This window comes from Leptidea sinapis, chromosome 33 (assembly GCF_905404315.1).
Source record: "Leptidea sinapis chromosome 33, ilLepSina1.1, whole genome shotgun sequence".
NCBI classification, from domain to species: domain Eukaryota; kingdom Metazoa; phylum Arthropoda; class Insecta; order Lepidoptera; family Pieridae; genus Leptidea; species Leptidea sinapis.
The window spans coordinates 3462844-3476082 of record NC_066297.1 but is presented as its reverse complement, the minus strand read 5'-3'; the positions used below and the strand labels follow the sequence as shown (position 1 = coordinate 3476082).

Below are 13239 nucleotides of genomic sequence, written 5' to 3'. Positions count from 1 at the left end.
CTCTTATGCAAATCTTATACCGTTAATATTAATAAAATACTATTATTTGTAAGTGCTACCTATTGATAGAGCTTAAGTCGGTGCCTGCCCGCTTGGGTTGTTTGGTTCTAGACGAAGCTCAAAGTCACGCGTGGCGAGTGTAGGTGCCTGCCATTACATTTGGCTTGGCACCAACTTCATACCTATTAACGCACGCTACTCGTTTGGTAGTACCATCACCGTCAACGCTCGTCATAAAACTTGATGTGAAATATAACCTAATTAATGTGTTAATTACAAAATTGTTCAAGTACTCTTATGTTAATATTACGAGTCCTTGATATGGAATTTCAGAAAAATCCAGAAATACAATTTGATATTATATTTACTCACTAAAATAAAGTATACAAGGCAATGTGTTGTGTTGTATCACGTTGATACAGAACTAGGCTCCACCTCGACGTGTCCGTCGCGTGCCCGTGTGTCCGACAGATTATATTTTTCGCGAGGGATTCATTAAAATGCGGTTAACGTTTGTAAAATAAACCGAATAGCGAAGCATCGGGCGGATTGCCAATTTTTGGTTCTGGCATGCAAACAGCTGGCCAGAATTGCTTGAGCCGGGAGCGTGTAGCGCGCCTACCGCGGGAGAGGCCACGCTGGGGTGGCCGTGTAGTGGGTCGCTGACATTCGGGTAAACTCATACGTATTATTGTTATCAGCATATGGAGATATTGTTGTGAATGTGGTTTTCGTTGCGGGTGCGTCCGCCGACGGAGCTTGTGTTCCTAGCGGTTCCCTCAGTTGTGAGCAGCCAATATCTTCATTTATATCTTTCCTCCTATTCTTTTTAATTTTAAATACAACAGCATACAATATTAGTGTTGGGGTCTCCTTTTAAGCATGAGTTACCTGTAGAAGGAGGCCCCGCTTTTCCATAGCAAAAACATATGATATAAATACATTCGATCCCTATTTATAAAATAGAAAAAACATAGAGAAAGAATCAGTTTGAACGAGCTGCGTTATAATATGCAATATCTTATTTTTGTACTTAGGTACGACCCCTCATAAAAGTAAAGTCTTTCTTCTCTCGTGGTAATCTTTTTATAAAATAAACCCAAGATTGGGATATTTGTGTGATATTAACCAACGAATTCCTTAATATTATTTTTATAATTATTTTTGATTAGAATAGCTATTAGTAGTATTATATTGATTTTTTTTAATGAAAATAAGGGACGAGATGAGCAGGACGTTCAGCTGATGGTAATTGATACGCCCTGCCCATTACAATACAGTGCCGCTCAGGATTATTTAAAAACCCAAAAATTCTAAACGGCACTACAATTGCGTTCGTCCCCTTCAAAGTGTTTTTTTTTATGACAATAAGGGACGCGATGAACAGGACGTTCAGCTGATAGTAATTGATACGCCCTGCCCATTACAATTCAGTGCCGCTCAGGATTCTTGAGAAACCCAAAAATTCTGAGCGGCACTGCAATTGGGCTCGTCTCCTTGATGTTATCTCATTTGCCCAGTAACTTCACTAGCTACGACGCCCTTCAGATGATATCCAGAAGTATTCGCACCTTTGTAAACATAGTCGTGGCTGTATTTCAATCGCAATAGCGGGAGATTCGTAAAGTTTAAAATCGGCCCCGCGGACCGTGAGAGAACTTTGAACATACAGCCTGCCCGCGCGCGGTGCTGTTCAGACTTCCCTACGGCTTAACATGAATTGGGATTCCTTTAAAACTCGCCGTTTGAGCTGAGCACGTGCGATCTGCTTCCGACTATATTGAACTGTTTGTTTCCGACCTGCCACGAGAACAGACGGAGCGTGGAAAAGTTTAGCAATCACATCAACAAGTTAAAACCATTCCCGACTCGTGGTCTCACCAGATTGTAACACAATCATTCATTATCTAAACTATCGATAATGCCGCGATGCTAAGAATGGAAATATATATATATCACTAATATTATTAATGACAGGGTGTAGTTTGACCACGAGTCGGAAATAGTCAAAACAAAGGATTTTCGTTTTCCGAGATCCTAGCAAAAAGGAGTGATAATATATGAAATAGCTTTAATACCAGTTATTCCTTATAAATATTCTTGGAGTCAGAACTGTGCTGTACGTAGGTAAACAGTCATAGAAAAATGTATTCGTTCATTGAGTTCGTAAAAAATATAATGAACACTGACACTAGTGTTAGTTCTACATTTAAAGATGTAAATAATATCTTCGTACACACAGCGGTACCTTAATTGTTGGTGTAATCACGAAACAGATGGTTCAGTACAGTAGCGGACTCGTGGCTCCTACTGTGTACTCGTCTGCTTGTCTCTATCTTGTCTATGCTGTTTGATATTGCAGCAAATTCAAATATTTTTATTCAAAATAGGATTCAAAATCGCTTATTGAACGCCAACAACTACCACCACCCATTCAAAATAGACTGCCTCAGACCTGACAAGAACGGGCACAAAGAATTCAGCGGGCTTTTCCTTTTTATGTCGCCCCTTATTCGTATTTTTCGTCCATTGATGACGTAAGCTCCGTCTGTTGTGTTGTGTGACCACTGTGTTTATTGAAGTAGTGCGGCCACGAGAGGGGTAGATCTAGTGTGTACAAGCTGGGGGGTACCTGGCGCGCGGTGGAAGGAGTTTCCTGACATGGCACGGAGGCCGGTGCCAAATGGCTGCATCGTGTGCCCGCTACTACTCTGTCTGCCTTACGAAATAAATATTTGATATGTATCTATGTATGTGACTTTTGTATCAGCTATTCAGTACACGATATTAACAAAATGATGACAAATGACTAAAGAAATACAGACGGAGCATTATTATTTCACTGAGAGGACACACACAAACATATGTCATTGAGCAAAATGACGAATATTTTGTCATTCCTATGTGGTCCTACGTATATTTCAAAAAATGAAAAAAAAATCGTATGTATTTTCTTATCAAAACTTTTTATTTATTTCATTGTCAGGCATATTCGTGTTATCACACATTTTATATTGTAAACAATTTATTTTCAATATATTAATCAAATAAAAACACTATTTCAACAATGCACAGCATATACACATTGAACTTTTCACTAAATCCATTCAATTTCTCTTATACAAGCTATAGCTTGAGACATAAGATGTTAAGTCTCATTTGCCCAGTAATTTCACTACCTACGGCGCCCTTCAGACCGAAACACAGTAGTGTTGACACATTCCTGTTTCACGGAAGAAATAGGCGCCGTTGTGGTACCCATAATCTAGCCGGCATCTTGTGCAAAGAATCCTCATACTGGTATATATTTTTTAATTTTAATGTATTAGTAAGTGATACATGTAACTGTTTGTCTGCAGGCCGCCGGCGCACCACGGCGCGTCGCTCCTGGCCGGTCTGGGCGCTGCGCCCTCGTACGCCCCGCCCGGCCGGACGCTCATCACACCGCCGCTGCCGCCCCAGTACCGCAACCCCTTCGCGGACCGCCCCACGCTCAGAGGTAACCAATTATCCAATTATCTTTCCCCAAACTAGGCATAGCCTGTACTATTGGTGCAAGACAATGATATATTTAATACAATATACTTACTTAAACATACATAAATACATATAAACATTCATGATTCGGAAACAAACATTCATATTCATCATATAAATGATTGCACCTACCGAGATTCGAACCAAGCTCAGTAGGCAGGGTCAATAACCACTGGGCTCTAGGGGTCGTCATCACCTAAAGCAGTATGGAAAATACGTGCAAAAGTTAGATGAAACGCACGCACACATAAGCAGGTGTCATGCATGACTCACGCGCTCGCCCGACTAACAGCACTGCGACGTCCGCTTATTGGCCCTTTTGAGACCTGCGTCTGTGTGCGTGCGTCGTTTCGAACTGTGCGTAGTTTATTTTACTGCGTTAAAGTATCTCTGGTGTTGCAGGTTCTGATGGGCAATATGTGCTCATATTCCAAAACATATAGAAGTCTTTAATTTTCCAAATGTTCCAAGTGTCAATTCCGTCTCGTGCCAGAGCTTCGCGAGTCAACAAGTCCTGAGGATGCGTCGTGTAGAGGCGAAACATGTGTCGAATTATTTAAAGACAAATAGTGGCAAATTAACACTAAAGAAAACTTAAAACATTTGGATAATTATGGATTTCCGCAAAGTAACGCCTACTTCAATAAATTAACTTCAAAGTAACGTCTTTAATTTTGTCCTAATTATCTCAGAACTTTGTTTTTTGGTGTAAATAAGTAGTGAGAAAGATCTCGTGCAGGTACTTAGTAATAATTACCAGGGTCCCGTCCTATACCTGGTTCTACTCATATAAATCATTTATTCAATTTCAACGTGAGTATGAATGCTTTCAATGAAGTAAATAAAGAATCGTCGACATTTTTGACAACACTTTTGATAGCGACATTCCTGAAGATGATTAAAACACTGTCCTTAAATAATACAACTAATTAATATTGATCATCTAGTTATTAGAACATTTGGTAACAAAAACAGAAATGTGGCAAAGCTATTATTCCGCCGCACCTAATAAAACCCTTTTTTACTCCAATAAATCGAAAACTGTCGTCGAAAGTAATTTGATAATGATCAAATTGAATTGAACGCGCCAGATCGTGGCTTTTAATCAAACAGATTTAAAAGTTGTTTCCCCAAAAAATTCCATGGTTTTAATCAGTTTCGTCGGAAGTTATAACAAAAGTATTTCGCGCAGTTCGACCGTTCCATACTGCCGGGGCGGCTTTGATAACTTTTTGGAGAATAGTTTGTGAATTAAAGTTTGAATGTTTCTCTCTCTCACTGTCGACACAATTACATTTGTAGCGACATAAAGGGCTGTTGTGTTCGTGTTTGTTTGAGTACCTTCTGCGAATTACTGGAGAGACAATTTAACAGTGAACTCACTAGACGCGGGTCACTAGATCTACATAAAATACTATTTAATGTAACATGAAAGAGACCTGTTGACGTCCGCTGTTTCAAGTTAGTCAACCTTTTTAGATTTCCAGTGTTTTTAATAAATTATTGGACACAAGGATAATATTATAAATGTTGCAGGCACCAACACAGATGGCAACAGTTACGTAAACCGGCGCCCCATTCCTCCGCCTTCCCTCGGCGCCGGACACGAGAGGATACCCATCAGACCTCCAGGACAGGTGAGCTCGCCAAAGATACGAAATACTTCATGAGCTTCTCATATAATTAGGATATTCGTGGAGTGAACATCGATATAAATAATTCGTAGCGACAGCATAACTATAACTATAGTAAAAAAATATTTATTTATTTACATACAAATGAAACTTACCATGGCATAATTTTAGGACCACTACATTACGTCTACCACCACTTCATAAACTCATTGCATCATTAACACTGTGACCTACTGAACCTCGCATTGTGTCTGAGGGTCATACTTTCCAAAAAAGCTGTATGTATATATTATTTAAATAGTAATCCTGTTGCTTCAGGGAGCACATTAAACCCGGGGCGGGCTTTAAATAAACCCTATGGAACAATAAAGACATTTGAAGATACACAATAAATAAGGGAAGGAGTATTTAGTGAAGGAATTTAAATGTGTAATGTGAAGAGGGTTCAAAGGCTATAATCGTATAAAACCTCCGTGTAATCCGATACCCTTCACGCCCAATACGAATTTACATAAGCAGCTGTTCCCGCGGAAACATATTCACAAATTGGCCCATCTTGAGGTGCACTCAAACGTTCAATTGTACAATTTTCAGGAAACCTCGTCGCCGCAAGTGCCGGCCCCTCCCCCCGCACCGCCCGCGCCACCTGTCCCTCCGGTGGGACTTGAACCGCAGAAGAAAAAAGCTTTAAACACCCCCAGCCACAAGGTTAGTATTTCCGCAGCGCATCTCTGTCTAGATAGCGAACGAATGCTTCAAGTGTCACAGCACATGTCCAAAAACGATCCTATACATCTTCCCAATTGATAGATGTCCGCCTGATAAAGCGACTTTATTTCAAAACGGTCCTAAAACACACCGTCTTAAGGCCGATGTTGCCGGAACGGGCCAGATGCAATTTTACGTTCCGCCGAACAGATGGAGGAATTTTGCAGGCAATAAAAATTTAGGTTTCGGAAATAGAAATGCACTGTCTCCTCCTCCCAGTTCGTATACTGAATTGGCTGATATTGTTTCCACTTGTATTAGTTTTGTTGCCAAAACGTTGTACAATAAAAACTTTGAGCTGGCACAATGATCTAACTTACTTGTTTTGGCTCGTTACGTTACTTAGGGAGCTTTCCTCGTTGCTTTTAAATTAATTCTATTGTTTTATTCTTAAAGATTTACCTCTTTAGCACTTATTGCTGCTTTTATACGATATATTTCTTTAAGTTTATTTTTATGATTGAGTAATTCAATTTCAAATATTTTTATCGAAGTTGGAATTTTAATTACTTTTTATTAGACCCATTCCTAAATATCTGATCAATTCCTCAGACTTGAGAAGAACGGACATGAAACTCAGCGGTTCGTTTTTAAATATAATTTAATTAAATAGAATGAGGGCTATTAAGTACTACGTTCGCTTCATACCCAAGGTGGTATCATTAACCTTTATGTTCTAGTAACTTCTAACGTATATAAACGTTTTTAATTCTTTGAATTTCGAATACTATTGTTTTTACATTTCCTGGTAACATGGTGGTAAAATCGCCCAAAAAAGGACATGCTAAATTGACTGAACCGAGTAGTATGAAATATTTGATATTTAAAACGCTCTTTGATCACGATATTATACAAACTATTGTACCATACAAAATAATTTACATTTTGTATATGTATTACAGCTATTGTTACATGCTCATTCATTTAAAAGTTTCTTGTATGTTTCCGAACATATGGTAGATTCAGTAATTTAAATGAAATATTTATAGTGACGATTCTTGTAAATGGCTTATTTGACTTTGACTTAGTAGGCATAACAAGTGTATGTTTGTTGCTGGTGTTAACATTATGATTATCACAGTTCCTAGAAAATTCGCTAATGTGCCTAGGAACATATTTTAAATCAAATCAAATCAAAATCACTTTATTCATGTAGGTTACGGAAATAATATTTATGAATGTCAATTTTTTTTTATTGAATCTACTGCTACTTCGTAGAGGATTGAGCTAATGAGAAGAAGTAGCAAGAAACTCATTGTCACTCTTTTATATTATTATGTGCAAACCCGGCATCATTTAACTTGTATTGTGCGTTTGTCTTTCCAGCCGGATGAACTGGAGATTGAGAAGCATGGAACTGATCAGGCTAACTTTACGGACTTCGTGCCCAATTCTCTCAACATCCCCACGATATCCAGGATACTCTCCGGCTCCAACGGCAGGAAGGAAGATATCCCGGACGTGCTCCTCAGAACTGTCACCGCCAAACCTCATCACAGTCAGGAGAAAACATCCAAGAACGATATATACGTCACTAAAGATTCTAGTGTCACTCTTAGTGATTCCAGTAGAGACGCGTCTACCGAAGGCGCGCTGGCTGTTCTAGATCCCGAGATGAATAATTTAGATAGGCCGCTCATTATAGATCAGAATGGTGAAACAAACACCAAAAGGAACTTACAATATGCGACCAACAGGTCAGATAGAAATGATAGTAGGAAAGAGTACACGCCGGCGACGACAGTGGGTTTCGTACTAAAAGACCCAGAAATGTCCACGGAGAGGTACCACAACTTGGCTAATGTGAATTCAGATAAAAAGATATTAAAACAAGATACGAAAAGTCCAGGACTGGTTCAGAGGCCGGGAGTGACGTGGCCTTTCGCTTGGAACGTGCACATATACCTGGCCACGGTGATGTTTACGATACTCGCGGTGTATTCTATATTTAAGATTATCTGCTATAATAAGTTCACGCATCTCTTCACGCAGTACTATTTCATAATATTACATTTGATTTTGGTGTTCGTCTGTCTCATGAGGATATTCTACATGTGCTACGACCCTTATAATATTAATAATTCACTGCCGGTGTTCATAAGTGAAATTCTATTGCACATACCTGAGATATTCTTAAGCATAGCTTTTACGAGCACAATATTATTCTTACTTACGAATAGTATTAACTTTAAAACAACGTGTTGCGCCTTCCTGTTCCGATCCAGAACGGTCATGATCGGGGGTGGGTTGCACTTGTTGTCGTGTATAATGTTACATATCTTCGAAAGTAATAGTACGGTTTATAGAAACTCGCAAGGAGTAGAAAGAAGGGTATTAGGTGTAACGTGTCAAATTATATTTATAATAGCTTGCCTGACACTAGGGCTCTGTTACCTCTATGTCTACAGAATGTTGAAAGCCGTCTTGCAGAAGAAGAGCCACACGTATATTCACGGTTTCCAAAATCTGTACCAAGCGATACATATAAATTTAGCAACAGCGTTGCTATTCGTACTTATGGCAGCTCTCCAAATATTCGGTATCTTCAGTATTAATCACGTGAACATGACAAAATTCGATTGGCTGCAGTGGGGATATCAGTTCTCGCTGCGGTTAATCGAGATCAGTGTGGTGGCTCTTATTTCTTGGGTGATAAGTCTCAAAGTGGGCATTGTTGCCTCGCTGCAACATGAGAAAGCGGACGGTCAAAAGATTTCCGGGCTGGGGTTGTTCCCGTGCGCGGGCGGCTCCAGCAACGAGCAGTTCGAATCAGACTACCCCGCCATCTGCAACACTAACACCAACTTGCACACCTACACCCTCCGCACGGGGAAACCCATCTACGAAGGTGCCGGCCATCATCCCAACGTTTCCGACCAGTGCTGCGGCCCGGTCGACCATCCTCGCTTCCAGCTGAACACGTTAGCCCCCGGCTGTGACAACGCTTCTGGAACCGAGAACTACTCCGGCCACAGTTCCATAGGGAACGCGGGCCACAGCAGTTCCACCGAGTCCAGCAACGCCACCTCCAGCCAGGGTGTGACCAACCACTTGATCAAGCACCACCCAAGCGTGGCGTACAACGGCATTGAGTGTGCGTCAGACGACCACTACTCCAACTGTGACCCCGCGATGCAGTCGCTGCAGGGCGACGACCCCCTGGACCACGAATACAACGTGATTCAGTACGGCAGCAACAGCGACTTCATCCGGGACATCAAGAACCAGAACTACACGAGCGCGTCCAACCGCAGCTCGCACAACTTTAAGCACATGTCGTACGACCGCGTGTCCTCGCGCACCAACAGCAACCCTCGAAAGAAACACCGGCCTAAGAACAAGAACGTTCAGAACTGTATGACGATGGGCTACGAGCCGTCCGTGAGCCACCACTACCACCAGCCCCACTTGCCGGACGAGTACGGCAACTACAACGCCGAGGGCGCGTCCTACCACGCCTCCGGGATTCAAACTCTGAACCCCAACAGGAGTTACGAGGTGCGAAGCTCGCAGCGTCGCAACTCTCCCTCCGCCTCAATAGTCAACTCCAGCGGGAGTCAGAAGCGAGGCAAGGGTAACGGGTTCCCCGATCGACCCAAGTCGACAGATCTGTACGGTTTCGAAGAAGATCCAAACGAGAGAAGCTATCCTGTAGGAAGCCCTCAGCCCGCTCCCCGAAACTGTTATGAGTATTCCCAGCCGCAGGACGACATCGGTCCGAACGAACCGGCCGGAACCATGCTGGTGGCCCAGGACGGCTTCGTTCGCTTCAGGCCGTTGGAAGACGGACCCTCGCAAACCTGATTCCCCATGAGCCTGTCCGCGGTGACAGAGAACCTTCACTTCTGACGGTGTCGTCAGCGTAAACCTTTTAAATTATTCAATTCGGCTGTCGTCTTGTCACTTACAAATTGTCATTAGCAGCTCGAGCACTATTTTTAGTGATCGAGTCAATGAACCGCAAATATTTTTTTAATTTTAACGTTTGACACATAACTTAAAGTTCCAATACTTACTGTATGTTCTTGATCAATTCGGCCGAATGCGAGCCCCAATCTATGTGTTGTTGCGGTGTATGTACATTGTCTCTGTATAGTTAGATATAAATATCGGTGCGTAACCGAGCGGCCTCCTGTACATAGAGCTAGTTTGTTTAAGATTCGTGTAAATTAAGAGACATTCTCGAGCGAGACGATGCCATTAGTTTTTATATACGTAACTAATTGTGGGGTGACCACCAGTGTTTAGTGGCCACGTGTCCGTTCAGGGTATTTTCAATCATAGGGCATCATTTACATTATTTGTGTCTTGAGCATATGTTTGCATATGCTTATATAAACACATATTATTAATTCGAAGAGGCTATTTTCTCAGTTTGAATGAACTTAAGTGAACAATAAGTTCTTGCGTCAAACAACATGTCTGTCGTGTAATATAATGACACTTTCATCAATACACAAAAAACATAGAAAGCGTCAAATAATAAATCAAATCAAATCAAGTAGGTCTCGGAAATGACACTTATAAAGAAAAACTTTTTTTTTATTGAATCTACTGCTACTTCGAAAGCGTTGAGCTAATGAAAAGAAGTAGCAAGATATTCTTTGCCACTCTTTTAAATCAAGATTTACATTTTCATCGTTTTACAAATCATTTCAATTACAATATAATATGTAAAGCGATGCAAATAAATTATGTAATTCTCCGGGATAGATCAGAATAGCCGGGATTGGCGACTCAAATATTAACAATTTAAAATAGTCGATTGCCAGTAGAGAGCCCTGTCATTAAAACAAAAACACCTCAATGAGACAGACAAAGGCGTCGCAGTTTACATCGAGGCGGACGCGGGTGTTTGAAATAGACCCGAATATAAATATTAAGTGTTACTCATAGATAATAATATGTGTTGATATCATATAACTATTATGTTTAATATTTCGATTTATACGCGTGTTTAAAACGATTTAACTCAAATATTGTCCTCTACATAGTTATTAATACTTAATGTATAACGAAGCTGCCATAATGTTAGAGTAAATAGTTTTAAACACAATAAAATACCAGACGTTTTATTTACGAATAAAACTAATTTAATGTGATATGTAATTTTGTTTGAAAGTAATTCTGTCCATAATTATTAAGATTATCTATTTATCGTATTGTATTATTGTTTTAGTTTCTTTGCATTTAATCAACAGTTTAAATTATAACCGATAAAGTTTATAATCATAGTATAAAGTGAATGTTGATTTTTAATAATAGTGTAAATATTTGATTCTCGGTGTGCTCGGGGGTGGATCTGTGGTGTTCTTTAATATAACAATATCACGGCAGCTAGAGAGAAAAAAAAAATAGACTAAGTTGATAAAAACAAAATGGCGGGTAACCGATAATCATGACGATTTGTAATAAAATTCCTCTCGTACGTCGATAAAGAAGTTTCACTTCAAAAACGCATGTTCTTAGTATATTTACAACTTAATCACAGCGAAAATTAACAGAAATAAGTAATTATTACCCCCCTTGTATGCAGACAACATAATATGGAATTTTAATTTGTGTTAAAATTTTTAAATTATTATATGATTGCACCTCCGGAGCACACCAGGATCACGACGTTCGAGAACGGCAGCACGCCCTCTCTGGCGCGCCATGATGGTAGTACTTACTGATGCTGCACGAATCGTTACCAGCTCCACATATTCCTGATAATGTTTCCTATTTTATTTTTGAGCCACTTCTGATATTGTTTTATGTGTGGGCATACATTAATACTACCTTATATGTAATAGTTGTGGTTCTGCATTTTTCGTGCAGCAAACTGTTAAATATCATGCTAGTCAGAGCAATAACTCTTAATACTATTGAAGGCCCGCCATTTTAATTGAGACGTAAAGAAATCTACATGTTTCAAACTTGCAAATTGCTTAGTTGTATGTAAATTACCTAACAGTTTTAATATTATAAATATTTTAAATATATCTATATGATGTTAAGATATTTAATTTGGAAAATCACAATGTTTGTAGTTAAATAATATGATTATGGTGTCGAATGTCGACAACCGACACGAGCCGGTAGCTAGGACACAATTGTATAAATTTAGTTAAAAATATGAATAACACGCGCCGCTCTCCAATCATGTTTATTTGTGTGTCGCCACCTTTATGTTGTAAGTGTATATATTGCGGGTAGTCGCGTATCCGCCGGCGATCGTTCGGTTTATGTAAATTATACCATTTTCTTTTAATGTTTCCAAGACTGTATTTTTATCATTTTACGAAATCAACTGACATTTATTATTATGTATAAATAAATTGAAACTGAATTTGATATTTTTTTTTCTCAAAATACCCTCATATATTTAATATCAGTCTCACCAAGCAACCCAAGGACTGTGCTAGAAAGGTGTGACTGCACTTATGTTCGCACGTAAGAAGTTGTAATAATAATAAAACATTTTTTTTCGATCAGATCCACATGTTTGTTTCTTATGTTTTACTAATGTTAGTAGGTAAATGAGAATTATTATTTTCAATTGATGTGAAGCCACATAGACCTTTTTAAGAGGGCCACTCTCACCAATCAGCAAAGATACTCAGGAGAGTGTTGGTCCTGGAGTGGACTCAAGTGAGCAGGAATGTGCATCTGTTTTTCTAATAATGGCGGCAAAACAGCTATCTATTAATGCCTCCGCGATCATGCCTGATGCAGCAACGCTAGCAGTACTCTGAGGGCATTAATATATTGCACATGTAGATGTTATAAAACGATTGGCAATATGCTTTAAAAAGTGTAAGTGATCAAACCTGCGAACCAGTATGTTACAGCGAACAGCCAGTGAGGTACATTCCCTATCGATGTCGACAGAGTATTTAATTTATACGTCTAGATAGACTGACAGTTGTTTGCATGTCGAAAAAAATGGCGCCTGTTCACCTCTATTTAGCAACACACTTAAACAAAGTGTCTGACGTATCGCGAGTGTAAGACGTAGCTGTCATACACACTAAAATGAACTGATGCTCTTAAACGGACGCTATATTTAAACCCATTAGTCACCGCGTATGATTCACACATTGACACTAGTCTCATAATAGCACTAATGAATGGGCATAGCAGCATTATATCATATGCGTTATAATATGCGTTATTAAACTCTTGCCAAAAAAATGGTGGCACCAAGGTAAATGATTCACTGGCGTCTTCAGATTATTTCAAAATTCTAAGTAGCTTGTATCATTATAATACTTTAAATAAATAAGCAGAAGTAGTATTTCTCAATTTCGTCATTAAA

The 13239-nt window shown here is 39.6% G+C and overlaps 1 protein-coding gene across 3 annotated transcripts in view; it reads left to right on the top strand.

Annotated features, from left to right (window-relative positions):
* The window catches only part of LOC126974653 (uncharacterized), a 310786-nt gene extending 298511 nt beyond the window's left edge, over positions 1 to 12275 (top strand). For all 3 annotated transcript variants that reach the window (XM_050822192.1, XM_050822193.1, XM_050822194.1), the window contains 4 exons: positions 3360 to 3499; positions 5074 to 5174; positions 5766 to 5879; positions 7266 to 12275. In XM_050822192.1, coding sequence (XP_050678149.1) covers positions 3360 to 3499; positions 5074 to 5174; positions 5766 to 5879; positions 7266 to 9743 — 2833 coding nt within the window. In that variant the 3' untranslated portion in view covers positions 9744 to 12275. The remainder of the gene's footprint in view (positions 1 to 3359; positions 3500 to 5073; positions 5175 to 5765; positions 5880 to 7265) is intronic.
* Positions 12276 to 13239: the final 964 nt, after the last annotated feature.